The following is a 27,658-nucleotide window of genomic DNA, read 5'->3' as shown; positions in this document are numbered from 1 at the left end:
TTGTTGCTGACAAACGTTTTGACTCGAGGCGAATCAGGATCCGCAACTACGACGACGGTTCTGGGAGGTCCAAGGGACGCAACTCGGTCCGGCATATTGCGGCTTCTTACAGGATTGGACCATCTGTTACGTCAACCATACAAGGAACCTGAGTTCTATCACTAAATGAAGGAAGTGATGACAACGAATCAGTGTTTATTGAAGAATCCAATGAGGAAAACTACAAGGGTTAAAAGGCTGGACACGAGGAATGTGGATCCAGCGAAACAGAAACTGGTAATGTAGGACTGGGTGCCATCATACATCCACCCTGAAACAGATACATGGGTATGTATCACATAGAACACGTTATTGATGTCATGTATGTATGTATGTATGTATGTATGTATGTGCGTGCGTGCGTGCGTGCGTGCATGCATGCATGCATGTCTGTCTGTGTGTCTGTGTGTCTGTGTGTCTGTCTGTGTGTGTGTCTGTCTGTATGTATGTATGTATGTATGTGTGTGTGTGTGTGCGTGCGTGCGTGCGTGCGTGCGTGCGTGCATGTATGTATGTCTGTATGCATGTGTGTGTGCGTGCGTGCGTGCGTGCGTGCATGTATGTATGTCTGTATGTATGTCTGTATGTCTGTATGTATGTATGTATGTATGTATGTATGTCTGTCTGTCTGTCTGTATGTATGTATGTATGTGTGCGTGCGTGCGTGCGTGCGTGCGTGCATGCATGCATGAATGCATGTCTGTCTGTGTGTCTGTCTGTGTGTCTGTATGAATGAATGAATGAATGAATGAATGATCTTGTGTAGATTGCACGTCAAATGACCAAAAACGGATCAACGGTTTACATCATTTGACACAAACAGATCGACGCTTTATCCGTGGCCTCCTGGTTTTAATACTTTTAAATAAAGGCACTCATCAATATTCTTGGTGTGTATAGGCGGCTGCAAATCATGGAGTGATTGAACAACGATGCCCGCTGTAAGGGTGCGCTGACATTCCATCGACCAATGTAACATATCGCGTTTCGCCCAACCACTCGATCCACCTCTCCGACAAGGTTTTCAGGGTTCTGTGTTTGCCCGGAATCCCCACGATTGCCACTTTATGACCGTACATTGGGTGTTGGAACATATTCTACCCAGGCTCCCCCAAGGAGAGTTTCATAAGCCTTGCCTGTTGCTAACATTAACGTAAATCCTCACTCACTCACTCACTCACTCACTCACTCACTCACTCACTCTGAATTAAGCTTGCGGAAACGTCAGCCAATTGCATGTAGAATGTTTTCATACCACGTTCAGTGCATAGTAAGGTCAACACACGCCGTCATCATGAAAAGAGCAGACACCAACCTGCGAGTGGCGAGGAGAAGAGCAGACACCTACCTGCGAGTGGCGAGGAGAAGAGTGACGGAAGGCCTCCGAAGAAGACAAGAAAGGCGAATGCTTTGTTTGAATCACGCACACCAACAATGTCTGCAACCAGGACGCTCAGAAACGACCCGTACACACCTGGACACGGAACAGAAAGTGGCTCCATTCATGGTGTTATTAGGCCTCTCATGAAGTGATTTCTGAGTAAAGTACAAATTCTAATACGTTGACTTCCTTCAGGACGAGTGTTAATTTCTTTGTTTGATGCTACTCTTGATCTATGTATTGAGAAGGTATATAAATATAGACGCGTAATTGACATCCAACTACGCAATTATAGAATGTGACTCACATTATGAGTTGTTAATGTGACCCTGCCGACAAGACGCCTCTAACGAGTACTGTGCGTGGTGAGACGTGACCGTCATCCAACTATACTGGAGCGCCACAGCTATCATGCACAATTTCTGCATTTAAGGCAGATATTTTTGCGCAATTAAAACGTCATTAAACATATGTCGATGCTGTCGTGTATACAGCAAATTAAATTGGAGGGAGGGGAGGTGGGGAGGGGTGAGAGGTTGTCATCGTCTTGCCCGACAACTTGCTCTGCTTCCCCGACTTCTCCTGTCCGTCTGTGTTGTTTGTTGTGTAACTCCTGACTCAACAATGCTCAAGCCCTAACATGGCACACTGGTCTAGACTTCCAGCCACTTTCCAAAATATTTACAAAAATTTACAAAAATCCCCAAACACCACGTGAGTACTTTGTTTCGTACGTCAGTTTAGCTACTATAACTGTAGGGGAACGAACCAATGCGTTATAACGAGTACGTACCAATGAAGCCCCCATGTACGGCTGAGTACAAGGCCAGACCCCAGTAGGAATACACGAAGGGGCAGATAACTGTTGCCACCCCACACACCAGTAGGGACAGGGTGTGGATCAGAAGGCGACTCACTGACCGGAAGTCGCTGACCCAGGCAACAGGAAGGCGCAGGATGACGCCAGATATCCCCATGATGGACAGGAGGACAGCCACATTTGATTTGGAGAAGCCTCTCTGCGATGCCATGTCGGGGAGGTGGACGAGGGGGGTGGCGTAGCCAACGTTGCAGAAAAATGTCCCCAAAGCAAACAAAACGAACCGTATGTTTTTCAGCACAGAGAAAAATTCCTTTGCTTGAGAACTTTTCTGGACAGTTTTGGTCTCGGACTCTGACTCTGAAACGATAAGACCTTAAAGCATGAAAGGTGCCCTGATTTAAAGATCCCTGATATAATGGCCATTCCGTGGTCTGTACATCTTTGTTGTGCGCAATAAAAGGACGTACCAAATCCGGAATTGGCGCCATCGGCCTGTCATGGGGCCAAGACATTTTCCTGTTAACTGCTAATCATGTAAATTGGTACAAAGAATTCTCCTTCGTCCAAAGCTTTTATCAATACAATAAGATCTTGACAAGAGTATTACTAATATACAGTATATATGGAGAGCATAAATGTAGATGTATTTCTATGGCGGGTGTACACATGGATTACATTTCGATGTTGTTACAAAATTTGGGAACATCTGTAAGAAATGCAAAAAATAAAATACAATTAAAAGTAAAAAAGGACCAAAAGCAACATCCTTATAAACAACAGATCATGATCGGTCTTCACATATTGACAACCTCCTCAAAATCTGGCTCAGGATTTCCATGAACACTTACATCCAAACTCAGTATTTATCCCAGTTATACATGAAGGCACCTTATCGTATAGTATGTCCTGTTACAGGACTGAGTAATGCTAGACCTGGGTAGGAGAAAGAGTTACTGCTCTTGTTTCCACATTATCTGTGTATCATGAAAAATGTTGTATGCATTATGAAACTAGTAATTGCTTTCAGTACGATTTTCATTTAATATATATTTTAAAATGTGCTATGGCTTACAGCATAAAGCCAAAACGTTTCATACCAGGTGGTAGTTGTACCGTGAAACATTCGTGCTTAGTCTTACATTTAATCATATTAATTTAACTTCACTTAAAGTAAACAAATGACAGAAATAGTTATCATGACCATTAATTACGTGATCAGACTATAAGTTATGTCATTATATTTCCAGTATATGTCTTGCTATCATTCCCACTGAAATAATTGTATTAATTGATGTTTTAAATCAATGAGTTATCATGATAAGCTTTTTCATTCACACTGAGCACGTTAAGGGCTGAGTATCCCTTTTAAACATTGAGCAGTATATTACGCTAGGTCCTGTGGAACGCCGTCTCCCATTAAGACAACAGTTTGGCAATTAATGTGACACTTTTGTTTAAGCTCGTCTATCAGTAAAGCCCATATTATTCGACATAAACCCGTCACTACAATCAATGTCGCCATTACGGCTGAGGTCGTCATAATAGGGGACGCGATTAGCCTAGATGTTTGTGTCCATCATTGGGCACTGCTATCAGTGGGTTTCTGTGTGGAGAGATCTACATCGGTAGTGAAGTGGTTTTTATCTTTCCGCTGACCTCTGAAACAGTCACTCGCAACAAGACTAGAAGAAGTATAACCAGCACATACCAGGTTACTGCTATAAGAAAACAACATCAAACCACAGGTTTTCAACAGAGCGATGATGCTGGGGAAACGCAATAAATTCTCGTTGTGTTACTAAAATCGGGGTATGTGAGTTTAATCAAGGATGGAAGGTCAATGTGCTGCAGGTGTTTGTTGTCCGCTCTGCTGAAACCCTCGAGCAGAGATTGGTTGCTGATGAGCCCAGGACTCAACTTCCGGGACTGGAATCCATGATCACACCATCCTTACACTCCTGAGGGACGCAACTGCACCGACGCTTATATTTGTTGAGCTTGTATTTCACTGAACGTGTACGTCAGTAAGCTTCCCTACCCGTAAATTACTTAAGCTGGAACCAAATTCTAAGACCATAGTTTTTTCATAGTTAAGATAGAGACGTTTAGTTCACTCTGGCACAATGTTCCTGTAGTCCAATATTCTTCTCTTATAGACGCCCTCCTCACTTTTTACCTCGAAAGGACTCTTCCATTCACAGGGATAGGTCTGATTATTCATTTCAAGGTCTCTTTGTAGAGTTGTTGAAATACTCGAAGCATGTTTTCATGAACGATCATAAGATTAAATAAATCATTAACGATTTATGAACGAAAATCGCTGACAATGACAATATGTCTCTTTAAACAGTTACTTCTACTCATATTTATATCTCCAATTTAAATATTAATAAATGTGGCGATTGGGAATATTTCTGATTTTCAAACTAAAAATAATTTTAAAAGTTAAAAGTGCTATTGCGATATTCACTGTCCGACATCACGTCACTGTGTGTTTACTGTTTGCCTCTCCTGTCATCGTTACAACAATGTGGCCAGCTAACTACATGCCCAATATTGGCCGATGTGTAATTACAAACATTCTATTGGTAATGAATATGTATATGTGCAAACGTGCGAAAGTTCATGCAAATTCTCACCTTCGACGTCAGGTATATTTCACTAACGATAGTGCTTAACCGATCTTGATGCTTATTGTACGTCTTGGTCCGCGTGATCCACGGAATTGGCATTTAACATTGAGAAAACCAACAGAAGCAACGACTTCCGTGGATAAACATAGTGAAGAGAGTCTACCTTGGCGTCAGTGATCTAACCCACTCATCAACCGTGGCTTCCACAAACAGTGGATAACTGATGGCTGGTAGTCGAGATGACTTGCACCGTCCGTGCAATTTACAACAGACCTTAGTTGTTCCATGAAAGAGCCATACGAGGTTGATGAAATCAAAATATATTGTCTAAAAACTAGCCCTTTGGAAAGACTCGCTTACCCTTTGAAAACTTCGTCTATTCATGCAATCAATAAAAATAATTTATTTCTAGGATCCTTTACCTTTTATTCCTGTATCTTTTAAATTTGGGATGACTATAAGAACCAATAGTTTAATTTCAAACCTTTTTCACACTGTTCTTTCAGTTCCGGTGTTTTTAGCCAGAGTGGAGGGCGAAACAGGGCGCCACACACGACCCCATTCAGCACGAGACCCGCCAGGATCCAGAGCGACCCACGCCAGCCGTATTCCTCAAAGGTGTGGACGTAAAACAAGGGTAGCACCATGGCACCAATACCCCCTCCAGTTGATCCAATGGCTGAAGCAAACCCTCGTCTCTTGTCGAAGTAGTGCAGAACAATCACGGCTGACGGGATGAAGGTCAACCCAAGGCCCAATCCTTCAAGAACAATGGCTGAATAATTACCGCATTAAGACTCTTCAACAATAAGGGATACGATTATAATACAGATGAACTGGTGGGCAGAGAAATGTAGTAAAAACTATAACGTCTGTATTCCCTGAGACGTGCACGTCACGAGTTGTACGGTCTCACTGAAGATCTCACCGGTATATGTAGCAACAGAGAGTCTGCATGAAATCAGTATTACATTCATCATCATCGATAAACGCGTACGGTTTCATCCTTAGTGAGTGAGTATGGTTTTACGTCGCTTTAAGCAATATTCCAACCATATCACGGCGGGGAACAACTGAAATTGGCTTCACATATTGTACCCATGTGGGAAACCGAACCCGGGTCTTCGGCGGGACAAGCCAATACTTTAACCACTAGGCTATCCCACCGCCCTGTTTCTTTAGGAACCATCTATGGGTGTGCTCTTCCTTATGCCCAGCAGTTTATGTCATCAAACATCAAATCAGCGTTAAATCGCATCCTCCATTACATATTGTCAGGTGCAGCTATAGTCCATATGACAGTAAATGCTCAGATCTGGACCAGATCAGACAAACCTTGATTGATGTTAAAACAACAACGTCGAGATGCAATGACACAAACAAACAAACGGCAACGATCAAACATTTCTGCTAAAACCCATTGTACCGCTTTGACAACGTCCTAAGCATGTGGTACATCATTTAAATAGACACACAACTAACAGTGAAACATGTTGCCACCCACTGACTGCTCTAGACACCTTCATTCGTTTGTTTGTATTTACACCGATAAATGTTAATGTTCTTCACAGACAATTATTGCCAAATTTGGATCAACCTCTTTTTTTAACAAAAAGGCAACAGACAATCTTCGCACATACAAACACAAACATAGCTTTTGAATACATCGTGTGTTCTACACACATAATTCCCTGTAATTGTAATATCCAGTAGACAATGTCGGACACCTACACACCTGTAATCACGCCATAGGTAACACACAGCGAGGTCATGCTGGTGGAGAACCAGCTGGCGAACAGTCCCACAGTCGCCACACTGGACCCTACGATGGTCGGCAGTCGACACCCATACCGCTCGGTCATCCACCCGGACAGTGGCGCTGTGGAAAGAGAGAGCGTGTGTTGTTTTATGCCGCATTCAGGCATATGGCCATTATAGCATAGCAGACAAACTGTCATGGGCCATGTTGTTATGACGACACAGATAAATTGTCACATAAACTTAACGGGATGCCAGTTGCCCTTGCATGTGACATTAATGCTATCGGAGCACTAGAGTTGTGGTCTGTTTTCCTGACATTGAGACAAAATATGGAGTTTTTTTATTTCCTTTGTTTATTGTTAAACGCTACTCTTGTTACTGGGTATAAATATACACAAAGAACTTAGTTAAGCACCCCCTGACATTGGGCCCCGATTGAATGGGCCCCGATGTTTTGAGCATATCTGGGACATGATTGGTCGTCGTGTGCAAGAAAGGGATCATCCTGTACAGAACCTGGCTCGTAAGCTGATGTACATGAGGAGAGGGGCGGTGGGGTAGCCTAGTGGTTAAAGCATTGGCTCGTCACGCCGAAGACCCGGGTTCGAATCCCCACTTGGGTACAATGTGTGACGCCCATTTCTGTTGTCCCCCGCCGTGATGTTGCTAGAATATTGCTAAAGGCGGCGTAAAAACAAACTCAGTCAGTCAGTGTACACGAGGAATTACGGAGGATCAGGAGGCTGACAGGGGTATTAGGAGGAGAGTGCTGGCTCTCATTCAGTCACATGGAGGTTACAAAGAGGTATTGGCCTTGAATCGTGTAAGATAAGCAAAATGAAATTTGAATGTTCACATTCACCAATAAATTCAACATTAAATATTCCAGGGCTGGTACTTAGTGAGAGTCTTGTATTAATTCTAACCCAGGTCCCATTGGGGAAAGACGAATGACCATTGTCTGCAGTTTTCTATAAGCAGTAAGTAGATCTGATATGGACAATGTTCCAAGGGGACCTTACCAATCAGCAGTATGATCCCACTCGCGACGGACCCCACCCACGCTGTTTCAGCTCTGTTGCCATGGAAATAGTCGATAAGCTCAATATAGATTATGCCGAAAGCACTCTTCGTCCCGATGATGAGGAAGTGGATATAGAACCGCCCCAGGACGCACCACCATCCCCATCCTCCGTCCGGGACCCTGGGCTTCTCGCCCACCAGTTTATCCAGGCTTTCATCTACCTCAGGCATTGTCTCGTCATACTGAGTCTCCGATACTGACCTAGCTGCTGCCATCTTCAGTGTGTGTAGTGCACTGAAACCATGAGCAACATTGTAACAAGTTGGAGTTGATCAGAATGTCACCGTTGATTTGAATAATCTCCAAATCTAAGTGTATCCAGGGCTTGACTTTGTACTGTATTTTTGTATTAGTTTACGGTTAGCTAATTTCTTCTGCTAATCTTATACTTCCAGCAAACACAGTTCAGTGGCGCCTCCTGTCTCCAGATATTGAGTTATGTCCCAATCTTGGAAACTTCAGAGCTAGCCTCAAAACCAACCTGTTTGGTATTTTCTTTAGTGCAAACGTGTTCCATACAACGTGTTCCATACAACATCGGAGTTGACATCCATCAATTCTCTCCCTTTTTGTTGTAGTGATTTGAATCTCATTTCTCTCTCCCGTTGGCTATATCACAGTCAGATCTAATAAATAATTCTATGATATTTAACCTCGCGAGCCATGTTCGATGTTATTCTATCGGATTAGTCGTGCTGCCAATAATGAACAGCACAACTTTTAAAGGCATCAAAGAAAACATTGGGGTGCCGGGTTCTTTGTTTGAGACGGATATATATTCTGGTAGCCACCACCACCACCACCACGACGACGACGACCAACAACAACAACAACACCAAAACCATCAACACCAACACTCCACCCAAACCAGTAAAACAACGACCGCCACCCATATGGCCATTGGAGACGATGTCAGATCAAACAACCCGACAATGATAGGAAGGGGGTTTCTGATCTAAATGATGGAAATCAAACAGATGCTCTTAAACTGTAATGTTATCATATATGATGATATTTCTGTTTGCAACCTCATCACGACATATTATATCATTCATAACACACACACTAACCTGTTCTCCAGCTACAGTCAGCTACATGCACCACACAATGCTGTATTCAGATCACGTGGGTCTACCTGTGTATGCATACATAAACATAATATTAACCCTTGTATAGTCGCTCGCTGATGTACCAAACTGGAACCTGAATCAGTGCAGACACGTTAAGAACACGACACATTGCTTTGAGTGTTGAAGAGTCAAGATGTAGTTTTGAACCCAGTTTTGACAAATACATACGTGTATGGAATAACGCCAATGTCTCTAACTGGAACAATACGATAACCTTGAAATCTATAATTTTATGCAAAACAATTCAGAATAAAGGCAACAAACAACAAACAAACTGATTTGTTTACTAATCAATACAAATGACACTAAGTACAACCAGCTCTAATCACGTATAATGTTGTCTGCTTGCTTTTTCAGACAGCGTGTTCGACCAACTGCAAATCACCCAATAATTTAATGGGCGAGGTTCTTTGACCTGTCGTTTTTTTTCGCAGTATATTCAAGAGAAGCATCAACATTGTGCTGTGCGTCTCTTTTCAATATCTAACCACAGAAACAGATTGTCCAGTATATCTCATATCTTCGTCAAACGTCTGGCAAGCATTTAAGTCTGTCGTTTGTTGTGGTATTCATTTGAAAAAAACATACTTTTCAGTCATCTGGACGTTTCAAATGGAGGTTGGGTATACATGTAATTCGGAAAATCATTAGAATATTGATATTAAGTAACCCATGCTTGTCGTAAGAGGCGATTAACGGGATCTGGTGGTCAGGCTCGCTGGCTTGGTTGACACGTGTCATCGGTTCCCAGTTCCGCAGATCGATGCTCATGCTGTTGATCACTGGATTGTCTGGTCCAGACTCGATTATTTACAGACCGCCGCCATATAGCTGGAATATTGATGAATGCGGCGTAAAACTAAACTCACTCATTCACACTGTTAATGTGTTAAACAACACCCTGGGTACTAGTTACTGCCATATGATATCAATATGACATCATTACCACTCTTGGTATCAGTTACTGCCATATGATATCAATATGACATCATTACCACCCTGGGTATCAGTTACTGCCATATGATATCAGTATGACATCATTACCACCCTGGGTATCAGTTACTGCCATATGATATCAATATGACATCATTACCACCCTGGGTATCAGTTACTGCCATATGATATCAATATGACATCATTACCCCAGTGAGAAGTCCAAACCTTTTCGTGCTCAAGAGTAGTATGAGTTTCTTGCATAATACCTAATCATATTTTTTATCTTTCCAAAATATAAATTATTCTCTTCTTTTCTGGCTTCCTCTGAGCCCTCTCACATTAAAGATACAATCTAAGAGCTGTCATTTAAAGATAAAACTATAAATAATGTAAAGCAATTTAAAGAATAAGGAAAAGGTCACAAATGGGTCACTAAAGGCCTTGGTAAGAAAAACAACACATCTGACTGGCGAGGTCTATATGTGCGATTTGATCAGACGCATGGACTTTGCAGCACACACTGCCAATGGTCATATACAACTCAAGGTAGATAACTCCTTCCTAACTCTGGAAATGCTCTCCAACATATACACAAATCTGAATTTAAGAAAATCTTAAACACAGCTTTAGGTAAGCTTAAATAATAATGGATACAAAAGTTCGCAACAAGTCCTTAACGTGTCCAAATTCCAACATCTTGCAAGCACAAGCACAAGCACAAGCACAAGCACAAGCACAAGCACAAACAGTCAATAAAACCCTTGAGTTTCGTGGCCATGAAAAGTCGAGCTCTTCGGAGAACACATTTCTTTCCGGCTTAGAACGATACTTCCGTAACAATTTTTCATAATCTTCGGCTTTTCATTTCCTTTCCATGGCAGTTCTGTAACTCATATTTAAAAACACTCGTGTGTAATTATATGTGACTAATCATACTGCATTTCAGTGTACAAAACACAAACCTAATCTTTCCATTCATACCGATGTGGCCCTGCTTGTCAAAGGGTCGGTACAATTACATTGACGTACACTTAAATCATAGAAGAAAAAGTGTTATTGTCTACAGTATTAGAGTATTTATCACTTCTGCTGTTGCAGGTTCTGTCGTACTGGTCAAGTGTTCAAAACCAATCAACCAGAACACTCTGTTAACCGAGTATGATTCAGACCATATCAACGAATCACTGTCAATTTCGTGAATCCATGATTCGTCCATATTATCAGATACAACGGAAATAGTCCACGTGTGGCAAATCGGTATTCAATCTCCGATAATGATGGGCATGTTTCTGCTACAATAGACATGTGGCGCGACTCATCAGTAAACAGATTTATGATAATCACATTGAGCTGTAGCAAGCGGTTATTTGTACGTGCATGAGAATAGAATAGGCTAATACATGCGATCCATTTCCCCGTAAAGATCTGAGTTAATATCCTACAAACAATAACGAAGATCCTATCTATTTATTTCTTGTGTTATACCGAGATTCCCTTTGAAGTGTCTAAATCTTGAATACGTCAAATGATTTTTATACCAACCTATGTACCGTTACCATTGAAACGTTACTACTTCATATATTAAGTGACCCTTGAAACTCGCGTGAAAACGGGTGAAAATGAACTGTGCAAAACGCTGTATCCGCCCCTGTTGAGTATGGTTTTACGCCGCTCTTAGTACTATTCCGGAAACGTTATGGGAAGACCGGAAGTGGACTTCAGACATTATACACATGTAGAGAGACCAAGCCGGGACTTCGCCTTTACCACCAGACTACCCACCTCCGCCTACCGCCACTCATGGTACAAGAACTGTTTGAATACTTGGCGCTGTTTTAAAAAGGAACGCAGTCATGTTAGTTTATAGAAACAACATCAGGATACTGCAAAAGATACACGAACATATAACCTCACCGGCCTGGGTTCCAAATGAATATATGTTAAATTATTTGACTCAGACCAAGAGCTGTTTTATAGGAGCAGATTTGAATATACTGAGCGCATTTTGACAATAACTGAATTTTTCAGTAACATTTTAGAGATAACTATTTGCTCAAAATTAGATAACGGTTATCAAAAAAGGTATTTGATATCTACAACTCACCCTAATTAATAAAGACTATTATACAGATTATACACATGTTGATATTTGGCTAAAATATGTTCCCGTTTGTTTGCAGGTAAACAATTGACTTGCCTTTGCGTGTGTTTGTGGAAATACGCACAACCATTAACCATGTACATAAAAGTACATAAAAGTATAAAATGCATTCTAATTTCGTACTGGTAATAGTACAGTCCACATAGTTCCTATTCGGCAGAGAACTCCAGCGTTCAGGGATATAGTACGGTCGCTTATAACGCTCTTTTAGGCTTAGTGCCTTCATGCGCTTATCAGTGAGTGAGTGAGTTAATATGTAACGTCACATCGGCAATATCTCAGCCATATCGTGACGAAAACAATTTATATAATACAAAAATGAAAACATTGTGAAGAGTTAAACCTGTCGACGATGGACAGTAAAAATACTAGAGTATCACAGAGATATATAAAATTAGCATGTAAAACAAAACAGTGTAATTAAAAAAGACAATACAATATAAAACACGGGCTATAGATTGCCAACAACTGAAGGTAGATCACCAAACTAGGGACCATGGGGACTTACAGTACTTTTGCTACCTGCATGGACCCTAGCTGGATTTATATCATCCCTTCAGCCGCTGGCGATTGTAGGAGAATTTAGCCGAAATTTAAAAGAACAAAAATACTACGTTTAAAAACTTGATACGTGAAAATTTTACTTTGAAAGTTTTTGGGACTTACGTACCTAATGCGCTTATCAAGAAATATTTTCATAAACTGTGCTCTGGTAGATGCATTGAAAGTTAATACCATATTTCCCTGTACATGTGTTCAGTGTGATCAGCTGTTTCACCTTCATGATAGATTGCACGTATCGCTATATCTAGTCTACAAGCTTCCACAGTGCGTTGAACAATTTGTTTATCCTAAACACGTGCCTGCCTGTATTTAGACCAGAAACCTGGCCTATTGTTGTTCCAAGCCTGAAAGACGAGTACTTTGTAGAACGGATATACAACCTGGATTCGACAACAATAAAGGCAGCCTATATGGACGATTGTGATATTAAACAAATGTAATGTGACTGTATTGGGACGGAAAGGCTGTTAGAGTTAATTAGTGTAAACCACGAGGCCATTGTATACGAATCTCCAGAGTAAGTGGAATAACGAGCCATATCTATCTTGTCTCGGCTTCATCTTGTTTTATATATATTGTATCGGACAACATCTGTGTTTTCAGACCGGTATATTTGGTTTGGATCTGGGCAAACAGGAAGACAGGAATGATGCAGGTGTAATGACTGGATATATAGAGCCCTGTACTTCGGTGTACTAACTGCATTAGCTTTGTTGTCTTACACGGTAGGTTCTCTGCTTTAGTTTGTTTCAGGAGTGCCTAGAGGTTAGTTATTGAATTATCTGAACATAGGGATAAATGTATTTCTGTGTTATTTACATCTGTCCATGTTATTCCGTGGTCTCCGTTTTTCTGTGAAAGTCGTTGATATGACACTCACTCACTCACTCTAATGTGCATGTCTCCGTGGCCGTTTTATAACAGTTGTGTAAAATGATTGTGGGTAATTTATAGGAAATGAACTAAACATGTTATGTTTGGAATAACACATCATTGGTATAGCTTCTAGTACGGAACACAACGAAGGACTTGCAGGCGATTATATTAGACTTGCTGAGACTCGACTCTAGGTTCAAATGGAAGATAGGACTCCACTCAAAACAGTCCTTTTTGTTCTGAATGTGTCTCTGTGATATAACATTCTAAATATCAGTTTTGTCTAATAATTTTCTAAATTCAAATTTTGAATTAGCAATGTTGATTCTGAAAAGTTCATGGTACGTATAGATATAAGAAGGCAAAGGACAATAAATGTTATTCTGGGTTTCTCTAAACAATTGTTTGCAACATGTCATACTTCAGTTAATTCAATTTCTAATTTATCTATATTCCCGAAATATAGTTTGCTAAATATGTTTTACAGATTATAATGTAACTGCCATTTTTATTCGTTACATTCTATCGTGCTTTTAATTAACAATTTGCATAAAATTTCATTGCCAAAACGGCAATTCTAACGCGCAACTTCTTACATGTACGTTACGCCGTTCTACACGTGAACCCGATCGAACACGTTCGAGATGGGAAGATGTGTGCAACAGCAGATGTATCAATCCCGGAAGTTGGGCAAGCAGTTGTTGGACAAATGGCGACGACTTCCGGTGTTCTGACAGGATGTTCGATCCGCGTGGAGAGGTTGTGTTGTTGCCCAAGAATCTCACTCTCTTCTGCATCCTCTATTCTAAAAGCATTTTCAATGAGAAGTTCGAGTTAGAAGGTCACGGAATGTCATTCACTATTTGTCCAATCAATGTACCATCGTCTCTATTGTTTCCTGGGTGTTAGCTTTATCTGTTGTAGCTGAGGTTTGAGCATGCAGGCAAAGATCAGGCATAGACTGTAAAATACTAAAATAGCTGCGTTTCCCAAGCTAAACACATACACTATCATAAAAATGAACCAGCCAGGTTGCGCTAGTGCGAGTAAACTAAAGGAATTTTATTTCTCTTTAATAGCCTCTGGAATAACCTGCCCACTCACATCAACAGTGCTGAACCTTTGGACAAATTTAATTCGTCACTAAAAACCCACTTTTTTCGTCTTGCCTTTTACTGACTGACTGACTGACTGAGTTTGGTTTTACGCCGCTTTTAGCAATATTCCAGCAACATCACGGCGCTATATAAATACTCACATTATTATTATTTATTATTATTATTATTTAAAGTGACCTAATTTTGTGTCAGCAACCTATCATGATGGTGATATTCATGTTTTCTTAATAAATTCATAAACTTGATCTGTTCGTCATCAGTTGTCATTGACGCTTACCTTCTCAGTACACAGCTGTAGACGATGACGTGTGCCTGGCTGATGCTTGTTCTGAGTGTGACGTGGGGAACGTTCCTGACGGTAGGTAATACCTTGTGTTTACACAGAATCATTTGAAACCCGATACGAGTTAGAGTGATTATGATGACTTGCCACAAGAGTCCATAACAATTCTTAACTTCATGACATTATCATCAATCTCGTGAAAGTGTATGACTTGACATCAACAAATAACACCTGAAGAAGGGGCAAGAACTAGCCCAGAAACGTTGTGAAAATGAAATCAAGAAGTTGTTATCCATAAGACTTGTCTGTTATAACAAATAACAACCGTCAATGATGCAGGCCGCCCTGGTTGTTGGACGTTCAGACAACTACAATGCCATTTCATTATGTAACCATCGTTACAATATTGTAGTTTAATTAACACAATACTATTGCTATAGTGAACCTGCCTCATTAGTCTCCAGTGGACTGCAACGAAAGAAAATATTTGGCCATTTTATCTACATTTGAAACAGCACTTGACTGACTGAGTTTGGTTTTACGCCGCTTTTAGCAATATTCCGGCAGCATCACGGCGGGGGACACCAGAATTTGGCTTCACACATTGTACCTATGTGGGGATTCGAACCCGGGTCTTCGGCGTGACGAGCCAACGGTTTAACCACTAGGCTACACCACCGGCCGAAACCGCACTTAAATAGATCCTTAGACACTGACCATAACATACTGGACATCCATACCCCGACTGTATGCATCGTTACACACAATATCGACACCAGACTTAATTAGCCACAAACCGTCGCCATAAAACTGGAATACCGCACACATACATGCACACAAGCACGCACGCATGCGCATACATACACAATTATACACACAATTAAAGAGACAAACTCGCCCAGACAGGCTTATCACTAAACGTTGACTATTTATAGCACAGGACACTGTCAATGTCCATTTGGCGCTTGAAATCAACTCGTTTTTTGTTCATTGTTTCTCGTGGATACACTATCGATGGCTTTACACTACAACCATTCAACCAGATACTCAAAGTATTGGTTGTAGAAGGGTTTAACTTTGGAGAGAACAACATCCGTATTGTTACCGTGCATCAGTATGTATTAACGGGTACAACGCCTGATCGTCTCATCGAGGTTTACCATCTTCTTCCAGAGCGCGTCCTCATCACTGAGTCACCGAGTTCGGAAACGTGACGCTGTCAACGTTGTCAATAACGGTGTCGTCAACAACAACGGGCCAGTCAACTCGGGTGATGTAAGTCTTCTTATCAACGGGAGACATCTCATCGTATCATGGTAATGTCATCTATGCAGTGAGGGCTCGGTCCAGCTTATGGCATTGATCGTTTTCCTGCACTACAATGGGATATATTTGGTGCAGCGTTAAAACAAAACCGCTTAAACAATCACATAGATTAAAGTACGTTGTAACGCAATGGGATTGCGACAATAAAGTTTTCAATCTGAAACATTATATAACAACAGGATTCATAGTGTTCAGAGCAATATTTAAATCAAACCCAGCCACCCACCCATACGGATTCATATTTGTCCATTTAACATTTAAACAAAATTCATCTGGAAACATATAGAATCACAATATTTTCGTCCCTTTTTAACAATGTCGGTTAATGTACAAGTGCAATGTTCCCGGAATGTGAAAAACAAGTAGAAGGGCTATTAATGTGGCGGTTGAAACTGGTCTGTTTACTCGAGATAGGTAGATTAAGTGTGAAGCCCGTTCCCTTGTGCTGGGATAGGGCGGTGTTGATGACGTTGTACAACATATGACGTAAAGAATACAAGTAGTAGTTGTTGTATTATCTGTGATAGTCTCACATATGTGTGTTGTATTATCTGTGATAGTCTCACATGTATGTTTTATTATCTGTGATAGTCTCACATGTGTGTTGTATTATCTGTGATAGTCTCACATGTGTGTTGTATTATCTGTGATAGTCTCACATGTGTGTTGTATTATCTGTGATAGTCTCACATGTGTGTTGTATTATCTGTGATAGTCTCACATGTGTGTTGTATTATCTGTGATAGTCTCACATGTGTGTTGCATTATCTGTGATAGTCTCACATGTGTGTTGTATTATCTGTGATAGTCTCACATGTGTGTTGTATTATCTGTGATAGTCTCACATGTGTGTTGTATTATCTGTGATAGTCTCACATGTGTGTTGTATTATCTGTGATAGTCTCACATGTGTGTTGTATTATCTGTAATAGTCTCACACGTGTGTTGTATTATCTGTGATAGTCTCACATATGTGTGTTGTATTATCTGTGATAGTCTCACATATGTGCGTTGTATTATCTGTGATAGTCTCACATATGTGCGTTGTATTATCTGTGATAGTCTCACATATGTGTGTTGTATGTCCTTCCTATCTCAGGGGGATTCCGGTCAGGAGACATCGGATGGATCCCATGCCACTAACACGACGTCAGACGAGGTGAGTACATCGACATGATCAGTTTTTGGAAACGTATTTTGATTGTCACTTACAACCTACAAACGTTGTGTACGTGTTACAATATCCTCACAAGTATACAACTTTATCAACACACACTCACTCACTGATGTACGTGATCGTCGTTTGGGTTGTATACTTCAGGAAGGAACTGATAGCGCTAGGTCACGTCGACTTATCTTCAAGGACGAATCCAGTCTGTGGCCAAAGGGCATCGTTCCGTACATCTTCATGGATGACCTAGGTAGGAACAGCACAACAATGACATCACGAGTAATATTATCGGCAGAAACTCAGACCATGGCCCTTCAATACTTCCACTGATGCATGTACACCCTACATACAACGGCTCTTTCCGTTTCCACGTTACAATATAAATAACAACGTATATTTTGTAGTCATATGTGTTATCACTTGGTTACATTTGAACATAAAGCAATATCCTCTCAGAGATAAGTTTACAGTTATTGATAATGGAGAGTCTGTTAGTGATTTATCTGAAACATTTACTTTCCCTTTACTTACAATGTTTTAGACGTTTAACATGTCCTTCCATCTACATATATACTTTTGTAAAACTCGAGTCGAAGTTAATTTGATCAAGAATTTTATTGAAACAAATTCTTGAAAAAAGTCCATAAGAAATTAAAAAAAACAGAACAATATTCCATTGAAGTAAGTATGTAATCGTGCTTCACGCCTGTACGGTGTTGTTCCTCGTATACGTTATTGTCGATGCCAACATCTCAACACAGGGAAAAGTACCGTCTTCTGTATTCAATACCCACCTCGGATACCCTCCTCACACCATACACGTGCCATACCCCCGATCTTGTGCAGGGGAGGGACTCTTTGTTTACGACTTCTGGGACATTCACAGCTGGAACTGAGCCAAGTATACAGTTCTCATATATAGTTCTCTGGTGTACGTTGAATTGACGTACAACTGCAAAGTCGGGAGCTCAAGCTTCTTGACGTTCCAGAAGTTGCGATACTATCAACATACGTATGAGATATTGTTGACTGACGTTGCTGTCCAAGCTAACCACATACACTATCATAAATATGAACAAGCCAGGTTGCGCCAGTGCGAGTTATCTAAAGGAATTTTATTTCTCTTTAATAGCCTCTGGAACAACCTGCCCACTCACATCAACAATGCTGAGTCTTTGGACAAATTTAATTCGTCACTTAAAGTCACTACACATGATCATCACAATGCAACCTGCACGTGCATTTCCTTTCCTGGACAGCTTCCTGCAGTATTATGAAAATATACCGTGTGAAACCTTCAACGTTTGTGTTTTGTTAAAGACGACGACGCCCGCTATGAGATCATCGTCACCCAGCAGCGAATCGAGAAGTACACCTGCATCCGGTTTGTACCATGGGTCAAGAACGTTACCATGGCAACCTACGACCTGTCCCACGAGGGTCATCTGAACTACGTCAATGACCCCGGGTACGACATCTACAACGTTGTTATATTTGTTATCTCACAAATTTAATCTAAACTAAAATTATGCTGCATGTTCAGACAATATTTTGTATTAATCCCACATCAATCTTGGAAGTTACTGCTTGGGAATTCTATTTTACATTTAGTTTCTCCTATATACATATTTACAGAGGAAAAACAACACATATTTTCGTAATATATGCTAAAAATGAACGCATAGGCTTTCGTCATTTCCCGAAACTACGGAAATCTAGACTTGCCACAAATCCTAGACTCTGCATTGGGATATATTGTTTCCGTGTCTGTATGACAGACTACTGTTTAGGCGTCACACAGGCTTAAACATTGTACCCCAGTGTTTAAATATCGTGGTACCACAGTGGTCAGGGAATGACCTATTTGTGTGTGTAACCCCTCTATTGTGGGCGTAAAATACATCATCAGCATCAAGTTATAGAAGGGAACCAGTCATATTATTGAAGATCGGCAAGGAATATGTACATTATCATATGATGTACGTTAAGTTCAAGACATTCTGATCAGGACATAGTTTTCTTCGGTTTGGTCAGTTTTCAGTTTACTGAAATAGTTCTTTTCCGGTAACTGTCTGCTTCATTAAAATAAATAGAACGAGCAAACTACAAAAAATGTAGCAAAACCTCACATTTAATCAAATTTAATGCATATTGGTTATGGTCGCCACAGACCAGGTTAAGAACTCGAAGAACCATAGCTTCAAGAACCAGCTACACACACTTTATTCTGTCTTCAAGCTGACGAGTGTATTTTTCAACCAAACATACCGTCATTGTGCCAGATTTCATTTTGCATTTTGTGCTTACATTTTTGCTTGCACATCAGCAAATCATTAAATACAGTTGCGTTTCTCTATGACGTTAATGCCGTTTTCAATGATTCTCTGTTACAGGTGTTGGTCTAATGTCGGGTTCGGGCCCAGCGAGGGTGGCAGGAACATCGCATGCTGCTCCAGGGTACTCTACACCGTTATAACAGTTCCACTTGTAGAGTCAGTGTTAGGTCCAAGCATGGTCGTGCAGGACAACTCATGGAGCGGGTGGTCGACTTCATCGTGCCCCTGTGGTGTTCATAAGTTCCTTAAAACAGATTTCTATTTTCATGATTCCGCCTTTATAGTATTTAGTGCTTTTAGCACACTTTATGTTTCAAATCAAGTATTGGGGCAGACGACGTATAGTGTGACGTATGGGCCCCATGACGTCACTGACCCGCTCTTCATTCATCGAGAAGCAGGGGGCGTGGTCAAAGAGATCATAGGTTACACATGATACATTTTACGTTTATATACCTTTGTAACCTGTAAACGAAATATTTATTTACAAATACTCACTCCCACCCCTGTCAGCTTCGAGACGGGAGAATCAAAGATATAGTGCCACTGACCTTGTCTCCCTGACAGTATTGAACTTTAACACGTAGAACACATTGTAAATTGTGGCATTAGCAGCAGTATCGTTCAATCATCATCATCACTATTAAATAAAAATATCAGGAATAAGTTTCTGAAGTAATTTTATATATTGCTCATATGTAGTCCGTTGAATAGGTCATAGACATTTTGTTCGAGAAATTCTAAAGAATCACAATAAGCATAAAATACAATATCACAGGTACTGTGTCTTTGCTTTGAGTAAGACAGTGAATAAGAGGGTTGCTTTAACGCCTCTCTAAACAGTAGTTCAGTTGTAACCCAGCGTGTCTGTTTGACGTGTGAGGAAATCCCGAAGTGACGCATTTCAGATGCAAGAGCAATATACACGTTCTGTATTCAGTGTACACACCTCTCTGTACTTCAAGCACTACTGCACACATGAGGTGGGACACTCTCTGGGATTTCCTCACGAACACATCAGCCCAAACCGAGGTGGATACGTCCGTCCTAATTTCCAAAACGTTGATTCTGGTAAGTAATTGTTTTGATAGTGTGAATAAAGTGTATAGAGTATTTACACAAGACAGAAAGCATGTTGCAAATCTGGGTTTTACGTTTAGTTTCAATGAATGAATACCAGCTGGATGTCAGGATGGTCAAATTCATGCCAAACAATTGCAAATTAAAAGTTACTTAGTTCACTGTGCAATGCACCGGAAACCAACATGAAACTATATTTTCTGGTTTCATGTTGGTTTCCATTTCATGAAACCTTCAACTGCAAATTCCAGGAATGGAAACCAACAAGAAACCTATAACCTTAGTTTCTTGTTGGTTTCCATTTACTGAAATGCAAAAATCAAAGAATCTAAAATGGAATCTAGTTGGAAACTCAGTTACTCAGTTTCAGTGAATGGAAACCAACTGGGTTCCGCATTTACCCAGTATACGGATGGTTTCCAGATTTCAGGAAACCAAGTCATTTTTGTAGTGAATCGTCGTATTATTTAATCATATACATTAACATTAGTGAATGATTTCACCGCAAACCTCACACAGACTCCTCGGTATATGGTTCTGGCGAGTTCGCTGTACAACTTCGGTAAAACATTCCCCTCTGTCGATAGGATTGTGTTCGACTACGTTTGACAGTAATAATAATAGTATGTTAAAGATAATTATGCGTGTCTACACATTCTGTTAGTACACACATGAGATATACGACATGTGTGGTACACCATCAAGTTGTTTGAACTCCTTCTACCCGCCGAGAGTTATTGTTCTGGGAGATTACTTCCGGACTGCGTTGAGTATGTTATCCTGAGTGCTACGTATCAAGATGATAATGTTGTACACGGCTCTTGATTTGTTTTGAGTGTTTGTTTGTGTTTGTGTGTTCACAGCAAACTGGCCAATATACATTAAAAAAAGTCCCAGCGAGTTTGAAGACCTGAGGTTTGACATGACCAGCCACATGTTCTACAGCTCCACAGTGAGTATACACTGCTCCTAACCGCCTCCGTGGTGTAGTGGTTTGATCGTCCGCTCGGAGAGCGGAAGGTCGTGGGTTCGATCCCCGACCGCGTCATAACAAAAGACGTTAAAATATGGTACTTGTTGGTCCCTGCCTGGCGCTCGGCATTAATGGGTGCAACAAGGACTGGTCGGCTCGGAGTCAGTATAATGTGTCTGAGTATGGTATTCATGCTTCACTGCGGCTTGGTATCTCAGTGAGCTAGCACTATAAAACCAGGTTAAGTCTGGGCTAGTACAAGCAGCCGCACATACACATACACACGCATGCACGTCGTCATATGAGCGAAATATTCTCAAGCACGACGTTAAACCCAATTTCACCTCACCTCATACACTGCTCCTTTCTTTAAGGCTTCTATCCAAAAAAACAGGGACACAAGTGTCTGATCCCGTAACACAAGACGACTACCTATAACCCATTCAGGGACATAGTTCAGTGATCCCGTAACACAATACTGCTACCATAAGGGACATAGTTCTGTGATCCAGTAACACAAGACGACTACCTTTAACCCATTCAGGGACATAGTTCTGTGATCCCGTAACACAAGACTGCTACCTTTAACCCAATCAGGGACATAGTTTTGTGATCCCGTAACACAAGACTGCTACCTTTAACCCAATCAGGGACATAGTTCTGTGATCCAGTAACACAAGACTGCTACCTTTAACCCAATCAGGGACATAGTTCTGTGATTCCGTAACACAAGACTGCTACCTTTAACCCAATCAGGGACATAGTTCTGTGATCCCGTAACACAAGACTGCTACCTTTAAGGACATAGGTATGTGATCTTGTAACACAATTTGACTTCCTTTAACCCATTCATGAACATTGTTATGTTTGTGATACTGTAACACAAAGTGGCTTCCGTTAACCCATTCAGGGCCATAGTTCTGTGATCCCGTAACACAAGACTGCTACCTTTAACCCAATCAGGGACATAGTTCTGTGATCCAGTAACACAAGACTGCTACCTTTAACCCAAACAGGGACATAGTTCTGTGATCCCGTAACACAAGACTGCTACCTTTAACCCAATCAGGGACATAGTTCTGTGATCCCGTAACACAAGACTGCTACCTTTAACCCAATCAGGGACATAGTTCTGTGATCCAGTAACACAAGACTGCTACCTTTAACCCATTCAGGGACATAGTTCTGTGATCCCGTAACACAAGACGACTACCTTTAACCCAATCAGGGACATAGTTCTGTGATCCAGTAACACAAGACTGCTACCTTTAACCCAATCAGGGACATAGTTCTGTGATCCGGCAACACAAGACTGCTACCTTTAACCCAATCAGGGACATAGTTCTGTGATCCCGTAACACAAGACTGCTACCTTTAACCCAATCAGGGACATAGTTCTGTGATCCCGTAACACAAGACTGCTACCTTTAAGGACATAGGTATGTGATCTTGTAACACAATTTGACTTCCTTTAACCCATTCATGAACATTGTTATGTTTGTGATACTGTAACACAAAGTGGCTTCCGTTAACCCATTCAGGGCCATAGTTCTGTGATCCATTAACACAAAGTGGCTTCCGTTAACCCATTCAGGGCCATAGTTCTGTGATCCATTAACACAAAGTAGCTTCCGTTAACCCATTCAGGGCCATAGTTCTGTGATCCATTAACACAAAGTAGCTTCCGTTAACCCATTCAGGGCCATAGTTCTGTGATCCATTAACACAAAGTGGCTTCCGTTAACCCATTCAGGGCCATAGTTCTGTGATCCATTAACACAAAGTAGCTTCCGTTAACCCATTCAGGGCCATAGTTCTGTGATCCATTAACACAAAGTAGCTTCCGTTAACCCATTCAGGGCCATAGTTCTGTGATCCATTAACACAAAGTAGCTTCCGTTAACCTATTCAGGGCCATAGTTCTGTGACCCATTAACACAAAGTAGCTTCCGTTAACCCATTCAGGGCCATAGTTCTGTGATCCATTAACACAAAGTAGCTTCCGTTAACCCATTCAGGGCCATAGTTCTGTGATCCATTAACACAAAGTAGCTTCCGTTAACCCATTCAGGGCCATAGTTCTGTGATCCATTAACACAAAGTAGCTTCCGTTAACCCATTCAGGGCCATAGTTCTGTGATCCATTAACACAAAGTAGCTTCCGTTAACCCATTCAGGGCCATAGTTCTGTGATCCATTAACACAAAGTAGCTTCCGTTAACCTATTCAGGGCCATAGTTCTGTGACCCATTAACACAAAGCGGCTTCCTTTAACCCATACAGGGCCATACATATGTGACCCATTAACACTAAGTAGCTTCCTTTAACCCATTCAGGGCCATATTAATGTGATACTGTAATACAAGGCTTCTTCTTGTTTAAGTACAGTTGCACAGATCAGTAATCCCGTATGAAATGGCTGCTTCCCATAACCAATACATGGAGTGGATCCGATTCGTGGTTCCCTGTATTGGTAATAGGTTACATGTTGGCAGATGTTGGTGGTTGTTGTATGACCAGTATTCACACATGCTAAGGATCCAGTCATAATTTGGATGAACTGGGATCCTAGTGTTCTAATCGTCCGTCTTCCTACCGACAACACTGGTTCGAGTCCGTACACAATACCATGCGTGAGGCACTTTCTACCTAACATGTAATACTGCTATAATCACCGCTAATGCGCTCTCACTCACTCACCCGTGCCGGGGGCTAAAGTCCACACAGGTTTGTAAGATGGAGACCGTTATTTCCATACAGTCCATGTGATTCTTTCAGGGTTTCTCCAATAATGGCTGGTACACCCAGACCGTGTTGTTCCGAGACCTTCAACCTATGCTACAGAACAGGGGCAACGTGTACTACTCCTGGCACGCCCTCGCCCACGCCTACAGCTGCACGGGTACGTCCTTACTTGACCCCGGGGAGTGCGGGTTAGGATAAGCCTAGGTGGGTACTGCACGGGTACGTCCTTACTTGACCCTGGGGATTGCGGGTTAGGATAGGCCTAGGTGGGTACTGCACGGGTACGTCCTTACTTGACCCCGGGGATTGCGGGTTAGGATAGGCCTAGGTGGGTACTGCACTGGTACGTCCTTACTTGACCCCGGGGAGTGCGGGTTAGGATAGGCCTAGGTGGGTACTGCACGGGTACGTCCTTACCTGACCCCGGGGAGTGCATCATGTGATAAGCCCCAGTTATATGGTGGCCATTTGTAAAGAAACCTCAAATATCTATTAAAAAAGAGTTTGTAGTGGGGTGTTTAATTTGTTGTGTATCTGTAAAACATATCTTTCTTGTACCAGAAAATATATACCATAACTATCCAGTCCAGTGTACGAATACACTCTTAAATAATTAATCATTTTACTGTTTAAGCTACATATGTAACTATATGAATATATATGCATATGTAAAATATTTTGGTGATAGTGACATGTACTGTAGACATAATGGCCCCTCTCATCAGTACCCGGTGTTGACGCAACTGAGTGGGTACTTGGTACCAGCAATTGTCTACGCCACCTTGCTTCATACTGAACAAGTCTACGAATTCTGTCCTGTGAAGTTCCCCCTATTCTTTCTGCACAGTTTTGGACTGTTGTCCAAGTCTCTGTGGCGTATGTTGACGTTGACGCGCGTTGCCATGTTTAAATTCCCCCTGTTGTATGACGATGAAACGTTTGGTCGATGTACCGATTTGCTGTCAGACTCCCACCACCAAGTCAGATATCCGAGTGGAGAATATGGTGTTCAAACCAAGCATTTACAAACCACATGTACTGTATTCTGTATGTGATTTATAACCAGAGGAGAACTGTCCAAGTGGGGCAGCTGTGACTTGCGTCAACGACGGCTTCGTCTCCTACATCGACAACAGCATCTGTGCATGCATCTGCCCGCCTGGCCTGGATCCTGGCAAAGGCTGCTCTGACGTCATAAAACAGGGTGAGTAGAAAATCAAAAGATGTCCTGACATCACAGAGCAGGTACATATGTCATCAAGTGTTTGCCCAACCGGTGCGTGCGGCTGGGTTAAAAGAAGCCTTAAGATAAGCCGAGGTTCGCTCTGACGCAGTCTAAGTAACCTTAGGCTCATAATTATTCGTTACACTGCTATACTGAGTCTAACAAAACCTAGTAGAAGGGCGTGTCAGCTAACCTTTTGGACTGACCAATCAGCACACAGCTTACCAAATCGCAAAAGTTAACATTCTCAAATACTGTTTGAACCTTTACCTAAAAACTCTAACGATTCCGAATGCTATTTTCCGCAGGATCGCTTCCGAGTGATACACACAGTCGTTGAAAATAGAGTTTTTGTCAATATTCAAGGATGTCATCTTGCGAAAATATAAGCAAATAGTAACCCTGTCATTAGAAACCCATAAGTGAATATACTGCAGGTCAAATATCTGTGTTTTATGTGGATTTTCGTTCGTTGATAGATCAGTGTCAGCGACCAGGGAAGGGAAAATCCAAAAACCTTTTTGTAAGTCCCGCCGAATCCTAGCAAGTAGTCGTTGTCTGATTGATTAAATCCGTTGGGCTGGTTCGCGTTTGATTGAACGGTCATAGATCGCTGAAAGGTTAGCTGACGCGACCTTCTACTGGGATTTGTTAGACTCGGTATAGCAGTGTAACGAATAAGACTGAGCTAAGTTTACTTAGACTGCGCCCTGACTTCTCTGACCTGTAGGGGAACCATGGTACTTGAACTTAGCTAAAAGCACCTTTTACAGAAGTCACTCACACATATGCTGACATGACAAATCCCCTATTAATTCCACAAGATAGTCGCAGGTTGTCACCATACTGCATGTCTTCTCTGCAGTGACCGCCCCCACCAAATGGCCCGGGGGGACATACGCCCTGCCGTCCTCTACTGACGGGTGCCCCGGGGACGTGTTCCTCGAGGGGTCTGTACAACACACCAGCGACGGGGGCAGCACACAGAGCGACATCGTGCACGTGAAGGGGGAGTTCACAGCCAGCAGCTCCATGTACCACTTCTGTGTGAAAGACAGTTCCACCAGCAATGACGCTGACACAGCTGAATGGGGACCCGGAAGATACTGTATATTGAAGAAAGGAGACTGTCCTACTGGTAAGTTTATAGCCAGGCAGATACTGTATACTGAAGAAAGGAGAATGTCCTACTGGTAAGTGTATAGCCAGAGAGATACTGTATGCTGAAGAAAGGAGACTGCCCTACTAGTAAGTTTATAGCCAGACAGATACTGTATACTGAAGAAAGGAGACTGCCCTACTAGTAAGTTTATAGCCAGACAGATACTGTATACTGAAGAAAGGAGACTGTCCTACAGGTTAGTGTATAGCCAGACAGATACTGTATACTGAAGAAAGGAGACTGTCCTACAGGTAAGTTTATAGCCAGGCAGATACTGTATACTGAAGAAAGGAGACTGTCCTACTGGTAAGTTTAAAGCCAGGCAGATACTGTATACTGAAGAAAGGAGACTGTCCTACTGGTAAGTTTATAGCCAGGCAGATACTGTATACTGAAGAAAGGAGACTGTCCTACAGGTAAGTTTATAGCCAGACAGATACTGTATACTGAAGAAAGAAGACTGCCCTACTAGTAAGTTTATAGCCAGACAGATACTGTATACTGAAGAAAGGAGACTGTCCTACAGGTAAGTTTATAGCCAGACAGATACTGTATACTGAAGAAAGAAGACTGCCCTACTAGTAAGTTTATAGCCAGACAGATACTGTATACTGAAGAAAGGAGACTGTCCTACAGGTAAGTTTATAGCCAGGCAGATACTGTATACTGAAGAAAGGAGACTGTCCTACAGGTAAGTTTATAGCCAGACAGATACTATATACTGAAGAAAGGAGACTGTCCTACAGGTAAGTTTATAGCCAGACAGATACTGTATACTGAAGAAAGAAGACTGCCCTACTAGTAAGTTTATAGCCAGACAGATACTGTATACTGAAGAAAGGAGACTGTCC

At 41.6% G+C, this 27,658-nt stretch overlaps 2 protein-coding genes across 3 annotated transcripts in view; one reads left to right on the top strand and one right to left on the bottom strand.

Moving 5' to 3' along the window:
* Window positions 1-178: 178 nt before the first annotated feature.
* Window positions 179-8,847, bottom strand: LOC124267057 (monocarboxylate transporter 12-like). The gene is made up of 7 exons (XM_046701891.1): window positions 8,792-8,847; window positions 7,660-7,955; window positions 6,612-6,755; window positions 5,361-5,636; window positions 2,214-2,600; window positions 1,388-1,513; window positions 179-310 (listed from the first exon to the last, which is right to left on the bottom strand). The coding sequence occupies exons 2-7, from the start codon at window positions 7,934-7,936 to the stop codon at window positions 189-191; spliced, it is 1,332 nt and encodes a 443-aa protein (XP_046557847.1). The 5' UTR covers window positions 7,937-7,955; window positions 8,792-8,847; the 3' UTR covers window positions 179-188.
* A 12,757-nt stretch (window positions 8,848-21,604) lies between these two features.
* LOC124267050 overlaps window positions 21,605-27,658 on the top strand; it is a 67,560-nt gene continuing 61,506 nt past the window's right edge. The window contains exons 1-4 of one of the 2 annotated variants that reach the window (XM_046701882.1): window positions 21,605-21,654; window positions 24,454-24,577; window positions 25,487-25,624; window positions 26,511-26,783. In XM_046701882.1, coding sequence (XP_046557838.1) covers window positions 21,625-21,654; window positions 24,454-24,577; window positions 25,487-25,624; window positions 26,511-26,783 — 565 coding nt within the window. In that variant the 5' untranslated portion in view covers window positions 21,605-21,624. The remainder of the gene's footprint in view (window positions 21,655-24,453; window positions 24,578-25,486; window positions 25,625-26,510; window positions 26,784-27,658) is intronic. The other variant, XM_046701881.1, reaches the window with a different exon arrangement.

The sequence above is a fragment of the Haliotis rubra genome, unplaced genomic scaffold (assembly GCF_003918875.1).
Source record: "Haliotis rubra isolate DU_JTF1 unplaced genomic scaffold, ASM391887v1 Scf1299, whole genome shotgun sequence".
NCBI classification, from domain to species: Eukaryota; Metazoa; Mollusca; class Gastropoda; order Lepetellida; family Haliotidae; genus Haliotis; species Haliotis rubra.
This window is presented reverse-complemented; position numbering and strand designations above follow the sequence as displayed.